The 23129-nt window shown below is 37.1% G+C and overlaps 1 protein-coding gene across 1 annotated transcript in view; it reads left to right on the top strand.

The window, feature by feature from the left end:
• The window catches only part of ptpra (protein tyrosine phosphatase receptor type A), a 191779-nt gene that overhangs the window by 121723 nt on the left and 46927 nt on the right, over window positions 1–23129 (top strand). The window contains exons 3-9 of the mRNA XM_039759072.1: window positions 9084–9147; window positions 10990–11319; window positions 11744–11764; window positions 12270–12354; window positions 17155–17228; window positions 21558–21694; window positions 22027–22117. Coding sequence (XP_039615006.1) covers window positions 9090–9147; window positions 10990–11319; window positions 11744–11764; window positions 12270–12354; window positions 17155–17228; window positions 21558–21694; window positions 22027–22117 — 796 coding nt within the window. The 5' untranslated portion in view covers window positions 9084–9089. The remainder of the gene's footprint in view (window positions 1–9083; window positions 9148–10989; window positions 11320–11743; window positions 11765–12269; window positions 12355–17154; window positions 17229–21557; window positions 21695–22026; window positions 22118–23129) is intronic.

Below are 23129 nucleotides of genomic sequence, written 5' to 3'. Positions count from 1 at the left end.
GTTCTTTGATCGATGGTGATCACCTCGATAGACATGTTAATAGGGTTACGGTTGGAATGATAAAGGAAATGGGTACCTGAACAATGTAAAGTAAGTCTAAAATACCTACACAATAAGTATAATCGTAATAAACAAACAATAAAACAGCAGAGAAGCCGTGGATTAAATTAAAAGGCTGCGGTCATCAGCAGGGAGACATGAATTCCGTGGCGAAGCAAGGAAGGGAATGTAGAGACCGGAGCGACAGACGGCCTTATATAGGCAGGCAGCCAGCCAACAACGTGGGAGGCGTTGGGATGGGGGACCCAATGCCACCTCACACGGTGACCGAGCTGCAGGCTATGGAGTATATATGTTCGTAAGTAGGAATCAGTTAGCGTTGGGAACCCACGTACCAAATTTCTTGAAGATGGGCCCATAAGTAACAAAGACCGTTGAAAAGTTCAATATGGCAGCCGACAGTGGCATCATACCACCGAAATAAGTACTTACATCGGTTTTGGTTAGCGCAGGGAAGCCACCTACCAAATTTCGTGAAGATGGGGCCATAAATAAGAGAGTTCTACATGGCGAACGTTGTCAACCGTTATGACCGTTACGTGTAGAATTTCAAAATGAAACCTGCTTAACTTTTGTAAGTAAGCTGTAAGGAATGAGCCTGCCAAATTTCAGCCTTCTACCTACACGTGAAGTTGGAGAATTAGTGATGTTGGAAAGTTCTATATGGCGGCCGACAGTGGCGTCATACCATCGAAATAAGCACGTACAACGGTTTCGGTTATCGCAGGGAAGCCGCCTACCAAATTTTGTGAAGATGGGGCCATAAATAAGAAAGTTCAACATGGCGGACGTTGTCGACCATTATCGACCATTACGTGTAGAATTTTGAAATGAAACCTGCTTAACTTTTGTAAGTAAGCTGTAAGGAATGAGCCTGCCAAATTTCAGCCTTCTACCTACACGGGAAGTTGGAGAGTGAGCGAGTCAGTGAGTGAGTCAGTGAGGGATTTGCCTTTTATTAGTATAGATAGCCTCATTGTATCCATTATTACCAATCACTAAGATTTCAGTTTTCTTTTTATTTGACTTGAGAAGGTTACTATTCATCCATTCTGAGATACAAGTCAGACATTGTGTTAGTGAATCAAGAGAATCGGGGTCATCAGGTGCTATTGATAAATACAGCTGTGTGTCATCAGCATAGCTTTGGTAGCTCACGTTGTAACCTGAGATAATCTGACCTAACGGAAGCATGTAGATTGAGAATAACAGCAGACCCAGGATAGAGCCTTATGGAACACCATATTGGATATCATGTGTCTTTGAGTTGTAATTACCACAACTAACAAAGAATTTTCTCCCTGCCAGGTAGGATTCAAACCAATTTAAGACACTGCCAGAGAGGCCCACCCATTGACTAAGGCAATTTCTAAGAATATTATGATCAATGGTGTCAAATGCGGCACTCTGATCTAAGAGGATGAGAACAGATAAATAGCCTCTGTCTGCATTTACCCGCAAGTCATTTACTACTTTAATGAGTGCAGTTTCTATGCTGTGATTTGTTCTGAAACCCAACTGAAGACTGTTATTTTCAACTGTGATCAGTGCATTAACGTGACACGGATCCAATTTGCTGCTGCTTGTTTAAGAATTTTTTCTTTTTCTTTTACATGCTGATAGTATTGAAAGCACATAAAACACAACGGAATCTGATTTTCATGAGTGATTCTGAATTTTTCACTACTCATTCCTGTCAAAGATTTTTCCATCCAATGTGAATATGCCCAGTGTTGGCAAGTGTATCATGTGTGTTTTCAGTCATTTTAGTATAGACTGAGATTTTTTTGTAAATTATGTGAAAACACTAGTATGGACAGAGATTGTTTTTGTTAAAATGTGTTGTCTTTTAATAAAAACATAGTAATATGCATGTAGATTCAGTAAGTGACTGATTTAACACCTATCTTAAACATGGTGTGAAGCAACCTGAACATGCTTAGCAAAATGGTGCTTGGTGGTGGCTGTTCTTCTTAGCACCCGGCATGATGGCCAGTTCATCCTTTCTTTGTTCATGGATCTGCTCTGCAACATACCAACCATACTGGACAGCACACATTGCACAAGTGCTGGTAGTTGTGTTAGTGGTGATAGTACTACTATTAGTAGGATGTCCCATTTACGGAGTACAGTAAAATTCTTACTTGTATGTTCACAGTATATGAGACTTCTGCCAACTAATTCTCATTCACTAATTTTTCATTCTCCAATTTAGTGTCCATTTGTCTTTAAGTATAAAACTGAAGCTTATTTTTACACTTGCATAAACAGGAAGTGTTTTTTTCTTATCTGCACATACTTTCTCTGTGACTTTGATCTTCATCTTTGTTAGAATCACTCAGTTACTTTAACACTTTCTTGCATTACAGGTTAGAATCATTATGTCCTTATTTGGTATATTAGCTATTGATTGATAGTCAACTATTTTCTAAATCTCTTGCTTCAATTTTATCTTGATCCATCTTAACTCTATCGCATAGAAGGCAGGAACTAGTTTTGGACAGAATTCATCATACTTACAGTGACTCATGCTTATGTCATTCAAGGTCTGAAACCTATGAAGCAGTACATTTTGGGAACTTCTCCTGTGACACACACAGACATTTTTCAACAATTGGTTGAATAAAATGCATAGGATGTCAGAATGAAATCATAAAATCATATTTCAGAGATTAACCTTTTATGTGGGAGATCCCACAGGCTGTGTTTGCTTAACTCCAAACAAAAAATACATTCAGTAAACAAAGGGGCAATCAAATCACTCTAGCACAGTTTTAATAAAATCACCAACTTGGAAAAGATTTTTGACTTTGTATTAGTCTAGTATGAGTAAGTGTGGGTGGTGTTGCACAAGTGTGCTCTGAAGTGGACTGGTATTGTTTACTGGGCTGGTTTAGACTTTGAACAAATTACTACCAAATAGACCTTGGCCCCCTGTGATCCTGAAATAAGTGGAGAGTAAATCCATGGATGACGACAATGATACAAATTTTCTGCATTATTTCAGAGCTGTGACACAAAAATGATGACCATTTTCTGTTTTGCCAAGTCTATAGGCTCTCTCTGTTTACTGTAGATTGTTGGCTTGGAAGTGAGCATTGCCCCATCTAGTGGTTTACAACAAAGGTGAATCTTTTGGATTCCTTTTATATTCTACAGGGTGAGCTTAAAGGAAGTACCACATTTCAAATGTTTATTTTACAAAAACGCTACAAGATAAAATAAACTTAATTACAACACAAGAGAGGGTATACAAAATAGATTTTTTTTCACTGTGTTTTTAAAAATGATGTCTTCAAGGTGGTGGCCATCATTAACAATACACTCTTCGAGACAGTTTCTGAACGCTTGTATGACTCGTTCAGACATTTCAAGGGAAATAACAGTGATTTGGTGAATAGCATCTTTGAGGGCTTCAAGGTTTTGAGGCCGGTGTATGTGTTTGATTTGATTTGAGATAGCCCCACAAGAAGAAATTGCACGGGGCGAGATCAGGCGAAATTGAAGGCCACTTGACATCACCGTGCAGGGAGATCAGTTACCCTGGAAACATCTCCTACAAAACCTGTATGGATCTCCTTGCCGTGTGAGCTGTTGCTCCATGCTGGTGAAACCAGGCATTCACCATATCCATTTTCTTTAGTTGGGGCTGCATAAAGTTCTCTACCATTTCCATGTAATGTTCTGAAGTGATGGTTTCCGTTGCTCCCCTCTCCTCAAAAAAGTAAGGGCTTACAATGCCAAATTCTGCAATGACGCACCAAACTGTAACACGCTCACTGTGCAGGGGTCTGTGATCAAGTTCACAAGGGTTGGTTTCAGTCCAATTCAAATGGAAATATGCCTCTTCACTGCACATGAACAGTTTGCAGAATGTTCACACACAACTCTCTATGGCTCTCCCAGTCTCTCTCTCAGTGAGTTCCCACACTACCATTATTTTTTAGGGACGAAAATTAAGGTCCTCATGTAAAATCCTCCTCAAAGACATATTAGAAATACCTAAGGCAGAAGCATGTTTACACAATGAACGTCTAGGAGACTTCAAAATTGATGCCCTTACAGCTAGCATGTTTTAAGACATTCGCACAGTCCAAATACGGCCTGGAGATTTTCTGTTCAGTGTTTTACCCGTCTGTCTAAATTTAGCCACCCAATGAAGAATTGTTCTCCAATTTGGGACGTCACCATTAGGAGTAATGCTGAAGTGTATTCGGAAAGCGCGTTGTGTAGTGGTGATGGATTTGTTGTTTTTGAAGCAACAGAGAAGGCATGGTGCGCACCTGACCAAGGCATGTTGACAGCTGAAAACTACAAGGGATCACCTAACAAAGGACTCCCACCCCAACCTACTCGGCTGCCTCTGCTTTGCGCAAAGACCTTGAGAAATGTGGTACTTCATTTTGGCTCACCCTGTATATATCCACCAATCCATTCATCTCATCCATCCATCCATTTTCTAACCCGCTGAATCCGAATACAGGGTCACGGGGGTCCGCTGGAGCCAATCCCAGCCAACACAGGGCACAAGGCAGGAACCAATCCTGGGCAGGGTGCCAACCCACCGCAGGACACACACAAACACACCCACACACCAAGCACACACTAGGGCCAATTTAGAATCACCAATCCACCTAACCTGCATGTCTTTGGATTGTGGGAGGAAACCCACGCAGACACGGGGAGAACATGCAAACTCCACGCAGGGAGGACCCGGGAAGCGAACCCGGGTCTCCTAACTGCGAGGCAGCAGCGCTACCACTGCGCCACCGTGCCGCCCTCCATTCATCTCATTATCTACAATATCAAGATCAAAACAGAACACAAATGTGTTTTAAATGTTTGATTCTCACAAATATATGTAATTGTTTAAAGTACCAGTTATTAATCTGGTGAACATGGAGCAGCATGAGCAGACCAATAACTGTGGTATGCTTCATTGCCTTCTATGTTTGCAAAGGAAAGATATACCGTAATCACAACCCTAGCAGCTCCCTTTTTGCTCCATTTCAGTAACTCAAAGTGGCACATGTAGGTTTTTTTTTTATAGTAGAATTTTTATTCACCTTCCCACTTCTCTACTGGTACAGTTTGCGTAATCAATGAATGCTTAGGAAAAAAAACATAAATTTCTAATGCAGAGAAGCTGCATTTATTACCAAAAAAGTTATACTCATGAGATAATACTCATTTGAAGATTATTAAAAAAATATATATTACTGGCTGTTACCTCAAAAATACAGTTTTATGTAGTATGCTTGAAAGCCAGATGGTTTTTATCCACCTTCTGAAGGTCTAGCTGGCAGGAGTGGGAGATGGCTAAATTGTTCAGCTCAGGGACCTTAAAAAAAATCTTCATTAAACCTTTCTTCCTAATCACTTCATATGAATCTCATCTTTCTGAGATAAAGTGAATCATAATGATGTCTGTGAAATCACTTTAAGAAATTTAATAAATATTAAAATAGGGTCTTAAGGTGGAGAAAGACAAACAAATTGTGATTGCATTCACTACACTGTTGGCACGCAGACTTATTCTGATAAACTGGAAGAACCCAAACTCTCCTCTTTTAAGTCAGTGGGAAACCGATGTGTTATACTATTTGAAATTGGAAAAAATCAAATACTCAGTTAGAGGATCTGTGCAGACTTTTTTCAAAACATGGCAGGATCTAATCAGTAATATTTTGAAATGAGTTTATAAAGCACAGAGAATTTGTTGATTTAGGTATTTTTTACAAGCCTTAAATTTTACACCATTTGGCTTGCTCTCTCTCTCAAGGGTGGGGATCGATCTGTTCTTAGCATAATTCTTTTTTTTTTTTTGTAAAAACTTGATTACTATGTATTGATTATAATAAAATTAATAAAAAAAAGAAATTTAATAAATATAAATTATGAATTGTATTAAATTGTATAAAGTGTATTCATGAATGTTTCTTAGGCCTGAAAGAATTCCATATTAATATGCATCTTAGTTCTGAAAATATTGAAGGAGGAGTTAAAGCCTTTGTTTTTATTTGTTTTGTCTGCCTAATCAAGAAAGTAAAATTGAGCATACAGTTTAATTAAACAGTTATTTGCAATCTTTAAATTTTGCTTACGAAAATCTTCTCATATGAACAATGATGTATCTTCTTTTGTGGAGGTAAATCATATGAAGTAATTGACCTCTACTTTAAACTACACATAACCCTGGTCTGCCTTTGCATGTCAGCATCCCAAATTCATTTTGAGTAAGGATGGAAATTTTCAGCAACTGCACTTAAACACATTGGTGCATAATCTGACTTTTACACTGATGAGCCCTTATGAAATAAGCATTTATGTTTGTCCTGGTGCTTTCAATCAATAATTTGCATTTAATTATTTCATGTTTTAAATATTGTTTACAAATATTTATGTCTTGTGACTATATACTGTACATGTCCACTGCCATAATGTGCATCTGCTTTTTTCAGTTTTAAGAACAATTCTCTCACTTTTGATCGGATCAAACAAAGAGTCCACTTGAGTTTACATATAAAAAGTAGTTTGATTAAAGAAATTACTAGTTTTGTAGCTTCCTGGAGTGCCAGATTTGTAATATGAAAATACTTTCAATTGGCATGCCTCTTAAGCATAGATGAAACATTGTAAAGATTAAAAAGAACCCAAACAGCTGTACAGATTCCCATACCTACACATAGCAAGAAGAAATAAAAAAAACTGCAGTGCAATGCTGATATGTCATGATTGAAAAATATCGCATTTCTCAACTGTATTGATCCAACTCCTCTACCTTTACATATTACATTACATAAAATTACAAATCTAATCTCTTGAAGATGCCATCTGCGTATCTTCATCATGAAGAATCTGCTTTAATAAAATTACAGCTCAAAAAAAATTAAGGGAACAGTTAAATCACACATTGAATCTTGCTGAACATAATATTCAAGTGGAATTTCTTTATTGTGTTATACTATGTAATTGGTTGTAAAGAATATGATTTAACAATGGTTAAAGGAAACAGAAATCATCAACCCATAGAGGGCTGAATTCAACATCATACCGGAAATTAAAGTAAAACAAATTGATCCAACTTGTGTGAATTTCATCATGGCAACTCAAAACGTGACTCAGTAGTGTGTGTGGCCCTCCATGTGCCTGTATGCGTTCCCAGCAATGTCTGGGCATGCTCCTGATGAGACAGCAAATGGTGTCCTGGGGGATCTCATCTCAAACCAGGATCAAGGTATCGGTGAGCTCCTGGACAGTCTGTAGTGCTACTTGGTGTCGTTGAATGCACCAATCCATAATATCCCAGAGGATCACAATTGAATTCAGGTATGGAGAATGTTCTGGCCGGTCAGTGGCATTGATGCGTCTGTCATATAGCAAGTACCTACACACTCTTGCCACATGAGGCTGGACATTGTCCTGCATCAGGAGGAATCCAGGGCCCACTACTCCAATGCAAGGTCTGGAAATGACTCTTAGGATTTCATCCTGGTACCTAACAGCAGTCAGGGTATAATTGCCCAGCACATGGAGGTCTGTGCAACCCTTCAAGGATATGCCTCCCCAGATCATCACTGACCCACTGCCAAACTGGTTATTCTGGATGATGTTGCAGGCTGCAAAATGTTCACCACTGCATCTCCAGACTGTTTCACTTCTGTCAGATGTGCTCATTTTGAGCCTGCTCTCATCTTTGTAAAGAACGGGGTGCCAGTGGTACAATTGTGTTACTCTTAGGCAAATGCCAATTGAGCTGCATGATGATGGGCTTTGAGCACAGGTCCCACTAAAGGGCATCGGGGCCTCATGGAGTCTGTTTCTGACAGTTTGGTCAGAAACATGCAAACCAGCAGCCAGCTGGAGGTCTCTTTGTAGGGCTCTGGCAGTGTTTCTCCTATTCCTCCTTGCTCAAAGGAGCAAATCCTGCTCCTGCTGCTGGATTGATGCTCTTCTATGATGTTGCCCAGCTCTCTTTGTTTGTGTAATAATCTGTCTACTGGTATCTCCTCCATGCTCAGCAAACCTTCTTGCGACAACATATATAGATGTGCCATCCTGGAGGAGCTGGACTATCTGTATAACTTGAATCAGCTGCAGGTATCTCCTCATAATAGCAGTAGTGACAAGGACAATTGCAAAATGCAAAACTAGGTAAGAATCAGTCTGAAAGAATATGGAAATAGCAATTTTCTGTGGCCTTCCCCTGAAAAACCATTCCCCTTTTGGGGGTTGTCTTGCTGTTGCCTCTCCAGGGCACCTGTTGTTACTTGGATGTGCACCAAAGCAGTTGAAGTTGATTCACAATCGCTTATGCATCCTAACTGGACTGACTGATATCCCTGAAGCCTAATTGACTTGGTGTTAGACTGGGATCATTAAGTGTACCCTTAATTTTTTGAGGAGTGTATTTGGAAAGAAAAGAAACTGAGCGGGGGGAAAAAAAAAAAGAACTGAGAATTCATAATGTTCTGCAGGCCGCAGATCAGTTGGATAATATCCTTACAAAGGAAAAATGATGAAATAAAAGTGACCTGAGCTGGCTGAATGAAAACATTTACAAACAATGAAATTAAATTTGTTCTATTCTCAGTAAGGCTTAGCAATTAGTTTGAATCAAAAACCTGTAGCCACAGTATACTTCCAGGACCACAGTTGAGTAGCCCAGATCTAGAGATTATATTTAATTTTATTGGGAAGTAGTGGCAGATTAAAGCATATGGGTGTGAGTTGTGCTGAGAAGCCCAAAGAGGTAGTAGCTTGAGGGTATTGTAGCCAGACATGATTTATTCCTTTTGAGTTCCAGTTGATTTTAATATATATTTTTAGGCTGTGTGAGATGCAACTAATATGAAATGTTTATGAAAAATAAAAATGTTTTTTCACATTTATTGTTAATTAAAATAATCCATTAATTAAAGACTAAGAACTGAGAAAAACTGAAAAAGTAGAGATATTATTATTGTTTTTTTTTTACCTTGGAAAGCCACAATTAAAGCTTTTTGTTCATCTTCCTATTTTAGGGCATCATGGAATTGTGGGTCTTGGTCCTCTTTGACATCTTATTGATGGTGCTCTTGTCATCTGGTAAGTATTGAAGTTAATGGGCTTGTCTTCAAAAATGCACATGGGATTCCATGCTACAACTTGTGTGAGAAAGAAGACGACATGTGTTTTATTATTAAGGACAGGCTATTATGGCTGCATACCTTATGAACAGGAGCCAGAGTCTAAAGCAAAAAGACACAATCTTGATGCTGAAGCTTGGTGTCTTTGATTATGTTTTGTAAGTAACTAACTGAATAAGAGTATTGAAACCAATTCCATTTACTAGAAATACCTGACTGGTTTCCTCTGATGATAAAATTTACAATTTTATAATAACAACAACAACATTTATTTATATAGCACATTTTCATACAAACAGTAGCTCAAAGTGCTTTACATATTAAAGAATAGAAAAATGAAAGACATAATTATAAAAAATAAATCAACATTAACATCGAATAAGAGTAAGGTTCAATGGCCAGGGGACAGAAAAACAAAAACTCCAGACGGCTGGAGAAAAATAAAATCTGTAGGGATTCCAGACCATGATACCGCCCAGTCCCCTCTGGGCATTCTACCTAACATAAATGAAACAGTCCTCTTTGGATTTAGGATTCTCACGGAAGGGCTTGATGATGATGGTGGTCACGTAGACTTCTGCCTTTTAATCCGTCCATCATTGTTGGAGCATCATGAAGCTTTGAGTAGGTGGAGGTGGCGCAGGCCACCACCACAAAGAAACCGGAAAAAGAAACAGAAAAGAGAGTAGGGGTCAGTACCGATTTTAGAGCCACCATGAATAGTTGTTATGATGAATTGAACATACAGAGTATCAGGATTAAGTTAAATTACGATTAAAATGAAGTTATAAAAAGGCCATGTTAAAGTAATGTGTTTTCAGCAGTGTTTTAAAGTGCTCTACTGTATCAGCCTGGCGAATTCCTATTGGCAGGCTATTCCAGATTTTAGGTGCATAACAGCAGAAGGCCGCCTCACCACTTCTTTTAAGTTTTGTTCTTGGAATTCTAAGGAGACACTCATTTGAGGATCTGAGGTTACGATTTGGAATATAAGGTGTCAGACATTCCGATATATAAGATGGGCGAGATTATTTAAGGCTTTATAAACCATAAGCAGAATTTTAAAGTCAATCCTGAATGACACAGGTAACCAGTGTAGTGACATCAAAACTGGAGTAATATGTTCTGATTTTCTTTTCCTAGTTAGGATTCTAGCAGCTGCATTCTGCACTAGTTGCAACGATTTATATCTTTTTGGGTAGTCCTGAGAGGAGTGCGTTACAGTAATCTAGTCGACTGAAAACAAACGCGTGAACTAATTTCTCAGCATCTTTCAGTGATATAAGAGGTCTAACTTTACTTATGTTTCTTAAGTGAAAAAATGCTGTCCTAATGATCTGATTAATATGTGATTTAAAATTCAGATTACAGTCAACAATCACCCCTAAGCTTTTTACCTCCGTCTTGATTTTTAATCCTAATGTATCCAGTTTATTTCTAATAGCCTCATTGTATCCATTATTGCTGATCACTAAAATTTCAGTTTTCTCTTTATTTAACTTGAGAAAATTACTATTCATCCATTCTGAGATACTAGTCAGACATTGTGTTAGTGAATCAATAGAATCGGGGTCATCAGGTGCTATTGATAAGTACAGCTGTGTGTCATCAGCATAGCTGTGGTAGCTCACGTTGTGCCCTGAGATAATCTGACCTAACGGAAGCATGTAGATTGAGAATAACAGCGGACCCAGGATAGAGCCTTGTGGAACACCATATTGGATATCATGTGCGTTATGAATATCTCCCTGCTCTTTTCATGTCTACCTCATTTTTTTCTATTTTTTTTTTTCCCTGCCAGTGGAGTCCCAGTTCACAACCACCCGTTCAGCCATCTCATCAACTGAAACACTTCTGTCCACAATTTCCAGTGTGAATTCAACTGATGTTTCTTCAACTGTCACTGTCGTGGGAAATGCTAGCACTACAGATCCTAATGACACATTAACCACTACTGCTTCATACACCCTCTCAACCAGCTCTTCTGTGATTAGGAACAATTTTAGCACAACTATAACAACAAATACAACAAATGGGACCCTGAAGCCCACTTTGCCTCAGCCCATTACAGAGGATCGGACAACTTTTGCTGAAAAGACAACCACTGAAGTTATAAGTTTGACCACTTCTGGTAAGATCTTTGGCATGGAACAACTAATTTACTAATATTTTTTCACCTCATTCTGCTGCCACCCTTATTTGTATGTTTTTAATTACCCATGTATACCTTACCCACATTTGTTTACTATGTACTTTTCCTGAACTGTTTTGTTAGTTGTAAACATTCTAGAATCATTCTGCTTTTAATTGTCATTCAACTGCGAAATTTCCATAAATTCCATACTGTAAAACAGGCCCAGTGTCCGGTATAATGAAATATAACACCCCTCTTCTACAGTGTAGTTGAAGATTCCATGAATTTTTACCATTTATCAACTGATACAGATTGTATTTATTCTGCCTTATATTTAATGTCTTACTGTATAGTTAAAAGTACAAATTAGTGCCTCGTTTTTTAAATGTTCTCATGCTCTATGGCTATGTTTTTGTTGTAGGAGGAGCTTCAAATGGACCTGGTAAGGCAACTCAGCAAACACCGATCTAATGCCAACATTTGTCTGGTGAATCTGATTCAAGTTAGCCTTAAGTGTACTGTTGTTGAAACATTTAGTTTTGTGGATTATCTTTGATTTTACTTGTCTTATTTTGTCCATAAAATTTGTTCTTATATCTGTGCATAGTCCAATTATGTTTCATAACCAGTCTAAATAGGTGATGCATGCTAACTCTTAGGACAGTAACTGTTGTCCAAAGAGCTCTTTAAAAAAGTCCTTACTCTCTTGTGTCAAATAAATCTAAAGAAATTTTTTCTGAGGTCTTATATGGTTAGTTGCTTTACTTTGTTCATATCAAACTGACCTACTATATAAAATCCTTCAGTGTTTCAAATTCCCGTAAGTCACTCTTGCTTTAATCTTGTGCATGCTTTTACTTATGACCAGATAGATAGATTTTGATAGGTTAGCCTAGTAAATGGCAGGCTGAATGGAGAACATTGACACATATTTTGTATTTTGATAGATGATACTCCAATCATCGCTGTTATGGTGGCTGTTTCATCTCTGCTGGTTATTGTCTTCATAGTCATCGTTCTGTATATGCTCAGGTGAGCCATGATGTGAGAAGAGGTTTTGCTACAAGAGTGGAAAATGCTTCCTATACTTGTCATTAATTTGGTTTGTTTAATTAAAAAAAAATAAAAATAAAAGCTCTTTTGGACTAACAGAATATTTAGGAAATGTAGCTAAATTTATAATAAGTACATTATAAAAATGGTGGTATTCAAGTTATTAAAACAAATATGTGATATTTAGGATTACATGCATAATCCTGTAGTACTAGGGTGTTGTACCGTGTTAGCCATTATAAATGTAGAGAAAAGCCAAGCAAAATGACACCTTTTATTGGCTAACTAAAAAGATTACAATATGCAAGCTTTCGAGGCAACTCAGGCCCCTTCTTCAGGTAAGATGTAAAATGTAATCAAGATTACATCTTGCCTGAAGAAGGGGCCTGAGCTACTTATAATCCTGAAATTGGAATGCATATAATTTAGACTCTTTCAGACATATCCATTGAGTTCTATTTAAAATAAGCATGACTAAGCAGCACTCATCATTTTGCTACATTTCTTAAAAATAAGTGATCAAAAAAAAACCATAATATTACAGATGAGGAGTGTATGAGGAAAAAATCTGGAGCTGTGTTCTTATAAAAGAATTATAAACTTATAAACTGGATTAAGCAGATTCTATAATGGATAAGGGGATTAAATATCTTTGTAACATTTCCTAGAAAACCCTAATGTTTTTTTAGTGTGCTTCAGTAGTCTGGCAGATTTTATATTATGTATGTATTTATTAATTTACATATTTTCTGCAGTGCCATACTGATTAAACATCTTCAGTAAACCATCATCTAATATAACATATATTAGCTTCATTGTTTACCTTTAATTGTAATACCCCTGAAAATAGAATGGAATTGGCAAGCATAATCAGTACTCTGCTTCTCTTTCCTGGGAATGCACGTTTGAACTAATCCTAACAAGGTTTTTCTTCTTGCTTAGCAATACTGGTTTCTGAATTTTGCCATTGTGACAATAATAAAATAAAAGTAAAAAAAAATCTAGCTGAATAATGTGTAATGTTTTCTACCTTCATAGCAATATTGCTTTTTCAACTTTGCCATTTTGACAAAATTAAGAGAAAAGTAAAAAAAAAGTCTTAATAAAGAAACAATATGTAATATTTAATAACTGAAACCACAGTAACCAGTTTTTGACAATTGACTCAACTAAAAACAAGGTACCAAAGTTCAACGACTAAGTTAACTGATGTAAAAGTTGAAGTAATTCACTTTTTTTACTTACTTCATCCAAGAGTAAGTTATCATATTTTTCTTTTTTAAATATTTTTGTAACAATGAGTCATATTAAAAAAATAAGAGTGATAATAAAATGCAGTTAGAAATGTTAAAATACCACATAAATAGTTGCAATTAACAATACTTTACAATGCCATGTAGCTAACAATGTACCCTTTCAAAACTTGTTGTACAGTATGTCCTGTTCAAGATATCTCAACAAAAATTGAACCATCTTGACAAAGGTCTTTGAAGATTAAGTGTGCAAATTTCAACAAAATCAGTCAATGGGGGGGTCCTAGTTGTCTGATACAGACAGACATGGCTATTGCAGTAGGTATTGTATGAATTATGTAAGAATGCACCAAAAAATAAATGAAAATGTCCTTACCTATGAAAGTGTTTGAATATGTTAAAAAGCTCTGTAATACATAACAACATATGTAATTTTTGGGTTAAATGTGGCACATTTGCTATAGTTTGCAGCATAAACAAAGGGAACCACTGGTTTAAAACCGCAAACAGCTGCACCAAAGTGCTATACAAAGTAAAACAAAGCAAATTTGTGACATAAAAACACTGAAATAACTATACAAATAAAGACAATACAATTTGGTCTCCAAACTCCAACTCTTAAAAGAACATGACTTCCAAGCTACAGTAATCCCTCGCTATATCGCGCTTCGACTTTCGCGGCTTCACTCTATTGCGGATTTTATATGTAAGCATATCTAAATATATAACGCGGGTTCTGCAGACAATGGGTCTTTTTACTTCTGGTTCATGCTTCCTCAGTTGGTTTGCCCAGTTGATTTCATACAAAGGATGCTATTGGCGGGTGGCTGAGAAGCTAACCAATCAGAGCATGCAGTTAAGTTCCTGTGTGCTGACTGGCTCAGCGACGGAGAGCCAAATTTGATTCCGCGGCGTTAACCAGGAAGTCTTGTCTCGCTCATTCAGCATCAACATGTTTCGCTGTGTAAAGAGTTAACTTTTGTGCTCTTTTGTGTTTATCTTTGTGCGTAGTCAAGCCCTTTGTTATGGCTCCAAAACGATCTGCTCCTGCTACTGCTTCAGGGGCTGTGCCCAAGCGCCAACGGAAGATGCTAACGATTGCCAAAAGTTTTGGATATGTTGAAGGAAGGGAAAAGCTACACCACTGTAGGACGCCATTACGGCATCAATGTGTCCACGATTCTTTTTATTTAAAAAGGAGGAAAAGAATATAAGATCTACGGCCGCAGTGTCCTTTTAACCAGGGCGGATGTAATAAGGCAGTAGTCCGGATGGAATCTGCTTTAGGGATTTGGATTGAAGACTGCCGGAAGAAGAACAACGGCGGTGCTACACAATCGCCTGAAGAGGCACCTTTAGAAGGGCTGTAATGCTCTCATTTGTTGTGCAGTAAAATTAAACTCATAGTTATCGGACAAGTTGTCATGTACTTAGTACATGTACATACGTTTAGTGTCACTGTACACACATTTACTGTATACAGTTTTTCTTGCATTGTACGTATTTATTGCTGGTGGCCTGTCTGTCGTAATGTCTGTAACATGTGATATCGGAGACACTTGATATCTTTAATATTTAGGTTTTACTGTATATAAACAGTGTGTTTACATACATAATTTCAATGAATCTTACCTAATATCTAAGAGAATACAAAGGGTTTATGCTGTATAACTCTGCGGGGAATATTTATAAACAGTGTGGAAGAGTTTATAAGGGCTTAAAATATATAAAAAATAACCATACAAACATATGGTTTTTACTTTGCAGATTTTCACCTATCGCGGGTGGTTCTGGAATGCAACCCCTGCGATCGAGGAGTAATTACTGTATAACAAAACAAACACATTATTTATTGTCTTCAAAAGCCAGAGAAAAACAAGAAGTGTCTTTAAATAAGATTTACAGTAAATGTCAGGTCCATGAAAGCAGTTTCTAACAAATACTCATTCCACAGTCTTGGAACAGCCACAAAAAAAAAGATCCCCTTTCCTTATGTGTTTTGAACCATTGTATTTTAAATAATCAAGGGAATAATAAGATAACTGTTAAGGAATTGAACCAATAAATGGAATCATTAACTGGGTTTTCAGCTATTGTGTTTTCTTTATAAAATGTTTTCTCTATAACTGGTGTCGGTGCCACTAGATGGCTCAGTGATTAGCTGTCAAAAGCGTTTGCCTAGAACCAAGTTGATTGGTAACATGTCCTGTTCTGTCACTATAAATGCCTTCTGTATGATTTAGTGAGTATAGAGTTTTTTCTTTCCTGCTATTGCTGCTGATGTGGTAAGTTGCTTCAGTCTGACCTTGAAAGCAGCATAATAGTTTTGTATGTGGCAATGCATTATAGATGTGCTGCTTTTGTTTGATAGCACAGCATTGCACAATTTGCAGCAAACTTTATTAACCTTTTGCTCAAAATATTGCCAATCCAAGCTATGTTAATTTAATTGTGTTAAACACTGAAGGGTATCCATTCTGCTTGTATAAAATGATCTAATGTGTGATTTAAATATTGGTCACATGTAGTAATAATGTTATGTGAACATGGTGCAGTGAAATTCTTTCTTACCTGCTTGTGTCTGTTTCCACGAACAACATGCCTTAAAGTCTGTATCAGCCTTAACAGTTAAATTTTTCAATACAAATTTGAATCAACCTTATAATCAAAAAGATTGTTACAAAACTCTTAGTATAAGGTAATTAAACCATGATTAATCACTAATTCCTTGCTTCTAAAGGCTTTGACAGGGCAATGTTAATCATTTTTAAACTGGTATGTTCCTGAAAACTACACCAGTGAAATAACCAAAAGCAAGCAGACACCACTCCCCTTCTAATGAACCTGAGGCATGAGCAAGCACATCCCATTATCTTCTTCTGAAACCCAGGGAATTGTCAGAACATGTGAACAAAGAAAACTCAAGTTAGCTAGCAAAATTCCAGCATCTCAGTCTTCCTATAGCTGTCTCAGTTACTTACATAATTTGGCCACTATAAAACAATGGCCGTTTGGCTCTTCTGCTGCAGATTCCACAGTCTCTGTAATTTTTAATTATATTCAAGAATCAAAATCAACAGCTGATGACTTCATTTAAACTTGTCACCAAACCAATGTGTTTCAAAGTATAGACTTTTATGCTATAAATAAATTTGTATATATATAATATATAATGGTTCCAATGAATCAGAGACATTATTTATTAAATGAACTTTGGTAAAACTGTCATTAACTCAGCTTTATGGTCATTTTGCACAAATGTGTTAAATTATGATCCCTCAGTAGAAAAGCCATACAAATGATATTCTCTTCTATATTCTAACCTAAAATTGAAAACATCAGACTTGTGTGGCTTTGCTGTTTTCAAAATACCAGTAACTTATGATTAGTCATTATTATTATATTTAAAATCCTTATTTTTTATTATGTTGTGGTCATTTTATGAATATGGTGTGTTGTTATACAAGATGTACAACAGCCTTTAAAAAATCCTTCTCCTAATTTGGTACTGTCTGTCCATTTTTAGATTTAAGAAGTACAAACAAGCAGGGAGCCATTCAAACTCCTTCAGACTTCAAAATGGCCGTGCAGATGACACAGGTAAGATGAAAGTTGTGTTTTTTGATAGCAAATTGCCTTTGCATAGAATCACCAGAACACTCTGACTAAGGTAATAAAAATGTTCTCATTTCATTCTGTCAACTGCAAGGTCTGATCTACTATGAAACTACTTAAGCTTGAGGGACCCTAATCCTAAAGGGGCCCCAGAAGTGACTTTAATTTTATAATAAATATTTGGCTATCTGTTATTGATCAAACAGTGGCTGAACTCTGAAAGTGAAAGTTTGGAAGTGTCTGCCTCTTCAGTTTTTAAGCTACTTCTATGTAAATTTCTTCAGGAATAAAAGATTGATATAGTTCAAATTTTCGCTGCTGTGATGGTAACAAACTAGCCAAATTAAATTTGATATGCACCATATGGAAGATTTAACAAAGAATAAAATGTATCTTTTTCAACAGGGAAGTGATTGGTCTTTTATTTATCACTGAATTGCCATTTCCTGTAAACATTATTTGTTCAGATTTGAACTACAGATAAAACAACAAAATCACAACCTGACTATTTTAAACATCATCTGTTTCATGGATTATTTTTGAAGCATACTATTTTACTTGACATGTTCTACCCTCTTTTTATTAAGTTGTCTTATGTTTCAAAATACAAGGAAATAAAAATAAATAAACACTGCCTACTTTTGCTGATAATTGCAGGCTTCTGATTTTTAAGCTGGACCAGACCATGTATAAAAGACATTGAGAAACACAAGTACAAATATGATAGGCCTCAACAATCAGCAACACATGGAGTTTGACTGATGATACATTGTGGTTTACCATAGCCTAGACCTGTGTATTATTGTTTTGCCTGAATCCTGTCATACAGTGCATCCGGAAAGTATTCACAGCGCATCACTTTTTCCACATTTTGTTATGTCACAGCCTTATTCCAAAATGGATTAAATTCATTTTTTTCCTCAGAATTCTACACACAACACCCCATAATGACAACTTGAAAAAACTTTACTTGAGGTTTTTGCAAATTTATTAAAAAATAAAAAAACTGAGAAATCACATATACATAAGTATTCACAGCTTTTGCTCAGTACTTTGTCGATGCACCTTTGGCAGCAATTACAGCCTCAAGTCTTTTTGAATATAATGCCACAAGCTTGGCACACCCATTCTTGGCCAGTTTCGCCCATTCCTCTTTGCAGCACCTCTCAAGCTCCATCAGGTTGGATGGGAAGCATCGGTGCACAGCCATTTTAAGATCTTTCCAGAGATTTTCAATCGGATTCAAGTCTGGGCTCTGGCTGGGCCACTCAAGGACATTCACAGAGTTGTCCTGAAGCCACTCCTTTGATATCTTGGCTGTGTGCTTAAGGTCGTTGTCCTGCTGAAAGATGAACCGTCGCCCCAGTCTGAGGTCAAGAGTGCTCTGGAGCAGGTTTTCATCCAGGATGGCTCTGTACATTGCTGTAGTCATCTTTCCCTTTATCCTGACTAGTCTCCCAGTTCCTGCCACTGAAAAACATCCCCACAGCATGATGCTGCCACCACCATGCATCACTGTAGGGATGGTATTGTCCTGGTGATGAGCGGTGCCTAGTTTCCTCCAAATGTGACGCCTGGCATTCACACCAAAGAGTTCAATCTTTGTTTCATCAGACCAGAGAATTTTGTTTCTCATGGTCTGAGAGTCCTTCAGGTGCCTTTTGGCAAACTCCAGGCGGGCTGCCATATGCCTTTTACTAAGGAGTAGCTTCCTTCTGGAAGGTTCTCCTCTCTCCACAGAGGACATCGGGAGCTCTGACAGAGTGATCATCGGGTTCTTGGTCACCTCCACTTACGGATGATGTAGGCCACTGTGCTCATTGGGACCTTCAAAGCAGCAGAAATTTTTCTGTAACCTTCCCCAGATTTGTGCCTCGAGACAATCCTGTCTTGGAGGTCTACAGACAATTTCTTTGACTTCAGGCTTGGTTTGTGCTCTGACATGAACTGTCAACTGTGGGACCTTATATAGACAGGTGTGTGCCTTTCCAAATCATGTCCAATCAACTGAATTTACCATGGGTGGACTCCATTTAAGCTGCAGAAACATCTCAAGGATGATCAGGGGAAACAGGATGCACCTGAGCTCAATTTTGAGCTTCATGGCAAAGGCTGTGAATACTTATGTACATGCTTTCTCAATTTTATTTGTAATAAATTTTCAAAAATCTCAAGTAAACTTTTTTCATGTTATTATGGGGTGTTGTGTGTAGAATTCTGAGGAAAAAAAGGAATTTAATCCATTTTGGAATAAGGCTGTAACATAACAAAATGTGGAAAAAGTGATGCGCTGTGAATACTTTCTGGATGCAATGTATATTATGGTAAACTGCTTAAGAATGCATTGTCACAGTTTATAAATATGAATGCTCCAAACTGTCTTACCATAATCAAGAAGTGCATTATCCTATTCTAATGGCCTTTTCACTCTTTTGTTTCCCCTATCCATCATTTTGTTGCCTGCAGTCTGGCTTGCTGAGATCATCTTGTCCAGTACTCCATGTATGTTTAATTGTGCCAGTGTCTACCTTACCCTTACTCTTAATTTTTTTTTTCCTGTAAAAGTAGTTCAAATTTGTTTTGTATTGTTAAACTTGGATCATGTTAGTAGCAAGTACAGTAGTGATTAGAGTAAAAGTTCATTTTTATTGCCCGAGCTCCCTTCTTCCTTAACTAATCATATATTAAAATATTGCAATAGTAGCTTAGAACTGCTGTTTTTCAGACAGTCGCTCAGAAACTAACCTGTATTTTGCTATGGATGTCTTATCTTTATCAGAATGAAATGTACACTCTGGATGAAAGTGCCTTACAGTTCAGTGGTCTGTGAAAGGCTATCAAAAGTGCACATAAGCAAGGACGTCCATGATTAAAATTGAAGGCAGCCTTCTAACTAAATGCAGTGCAGGAAACCAAAGCACTTGTGTTTTCCACCATATACACATTCAGCTACAACTTTGCCTCGATATCTTTTTTGTGGGTCTCAGTCAATACACAATTCTGAAGTGACAACACTACTTGTACATAGAAAGATAAAGGGGTTTCTTTCCCCCCAAAAAAAAAAAAAACGCACACAAGATATTCAACAGCTTATTGTGCTGCCAACCACTACATTACCTATGCAATGTATTTAAGCAGTTACAACCCTTATCCTCTTTACTTTGTAATTCTTTTCTCAAATTATTCATCCACCTGGTATGAAAACTGGTTTCACTGACATTGCAGTTTAAAGTGGCAATCTGAACTGCTAACAACCCTTCATCAGAAAAAAATAACATGCTGTGATGATACAGTGATGAATGATAACCAAAGACACTTTATTTAAATATTTCCTTTACATTTCCACACCACTCTTTGTTGTTGTGCAGTATGAATTGTACAGTCAGGACAATACACCAAAGTGGATAAAAATACGCTTGCGTATATAAGCCTGCATGTTTCATCTGCTGTTGGAGGTAAAGACCTAATTCACTACTTCATTTTGTTAACACTTGTGTATGTTTGTATGTTCATGCATTTTCATGCACTAAATCTGCATTCAACTGTCTGTCATTTTATGTTAAAATAAGGTGTGTGAAGAAAAAAAAATCAGAAGTATTTGCCTGCTTTCCCAGTTATGATGGCATGATACTGGGTAAATTCTTCCTCAGTGCTTGGAGTATATATATGCTCAGCCTCATTCGCAGCAGGCAGGAAAGGACAGTTGCTACAGAATGGCATTGGGGGTCATAGAATATAATTGATTTTACTGGTGTGCTGTCATTTACCTTTGTTATGTGGATGCAGAAAATAAAGGGAAAAAACCAGAGGTATCGGTCCCATGCAGGTCTCTACTAGAGGGCTATCTTTTGGGAAAACATCCCTTCACTCCCCTGTCATTGGCAGATCAGCAGTTGCTTGCAGACTGGCTACAAATTTAAATCTCCTTTTAAAAAAAAAAAAAAATGAAAGCATTTCTTTTAACTTTGTGTATTTTGTATAAATATTAAAACACAAAATTGACAAAAATAACCAACCTTGAGTGTTACATTTTTTAAATTTTCCCTACTTCATCTTGCATGAACAGTGAATACAATGATTAATTATTTATATTAAGAGTAAATGAAGTCAACAAACATTTGAGTTTTAGTATATTAAAATTATTTCACGTGTTGTTTGAAAGTTAGCACTCCTACAAGATACAGTACCTGTTTCTGTATTTAAGTTTTCAGTGAATGAATACTCTCTGAAGTGTAAGTTTCACAAGGTGAGCACTTTTTGCAATTTTAAAGGATGTCTTACTTATTTACAATATTTTGTGTGGTGTCTTTTCAGAGCTGCAAAGTATGCCCCTTTTGGCAAGATCACCAAGCACCAACAGGAAGTACCCACCTCTTCCTGTGGACAAGTTGGAGGAGGAGATAAATCGACGTATGGCAGATGACAACAAGCTGTTCAGAGAGGAGTTCAATGTGAGTGGTTGCACTATATATATTCTGATTCCAAATAATTTAATTCATTTTACACTGATACTGCTTTCCAAAGGTTTAATCTACTTGAATGATCTGCCACAGTCTAGTGTGATTTGGGCCACATTTTCATTGAAGTGGGAGGATCAGGAGTTGAGTTAAATTGTACATTTTAATTCAGTTTCATCACCATCTTGACTAAAATCTTGAGTGATTCTGTTGACCTGACAATTTACTGGGTTTTTTCATTATCCTAGTTCAAAAGCAGTATTCCAATACCTTTATACTGACTTTGTGGTTGCATTCAGTATTTTCTAATGATAATTTCTTTGTAGGCTCTACCAGTATGTCCAATTCAGGCATCGTGTGATGCAGCATCAAAGGAAGAGAACAAAGAGAAGAACAGATATGTTAATATTCTTCCATGTAAGTCTTAAAAATACATTAGGTTACCTAACAATTGACACCATAGCTGTACAATTCTACATAACCTAAGAAAGACGCAGTAATAACAAGTATGGAAATCAAATGGGGATCCTTGGTCCTTGAAAACATTTTACTTGGGGTCAGTCCATCTTGTGGTTTGCCTCAGCTTTCACTCTGAAGTCTCAGAAATGACCACATTTTGGATTCTTTTTTTTTGTGATATACAGATGTTTATTGTTGTAATGTTATTTTCAGGATCATAAACTCATCATTATTCTGCCCTGCTCTTATTCTGTCTGGTGGTGTGCTGATTTTGGGAGACCAGATTATTAGGTTCATTAGATCCATACAGTCGAGTAAGCATTTGGCTCTAAAATTATATGGTACAAATTGGGCTATTGAATAGTAAATGTGCATACTGTTTTTCCGCACTTGAGTTAGGTATTAATTAAAACAACACTAGTGACTTTAAATGAGGGATGTATCTTGGCCACAAACTCTCCATTTAAGTTGCTCACATAATCAACTCATGGATGCATTGAGGGGTCCAAGAAGCAAAGCATGACTGGTCTGTGAATAATGCAGTGCCCAGAAATTGTTGATCTTAGAGGCTATCTGCTTGCAGAATTTTGCGTGCTGTCCAAGCTGCTACACTTAATAAAATAGGTGTTGCTCAGTGTTTTAAAAAAACCTTCCTAAACCACTTATGGCAGGTACTCTTTTAATCCTCTGTCTTCCATTTTTTGGAACTTTCTGCTTTGGTCTATTTAAATTAAAGCTATAAATGCCTCTCCTTGGCTTTGTGGAACTGTTTTTGCTGCATTAAATATCTGAAGTGGACTTTGTTGTGGTTGTTTGTGTCAGTGCTTCTTTTGTTTCAATTGTGTTCTCTGTTTCCGTAGCCTGTTGTTTATTCTCGATTTTGGGTACTCTTCCCCTAGTGTGTCAACACTGCACTTAGGTTTATATTTGCACTTTTGACTTATTTGTATTATTATATGGAGTTATTCAG

The sequence above is a fragment of the Polypterus senegalus genome, chromosome 7, assembly GCF_016835505.1.
Source record: "Polypterus senegalus isolate Bchr_013 chromosome 7, ASM1683550v1, whole genome shotgun sequence".
NCBI lineage: Eukaryota > Metazoa > Chordata > Cladistia > Polypteriformes > Polypteridae > Polypterus > Polypterus senegalus.
This window is presented reverse-complemented; position numbering and strand designations above follow the sequence as displayed.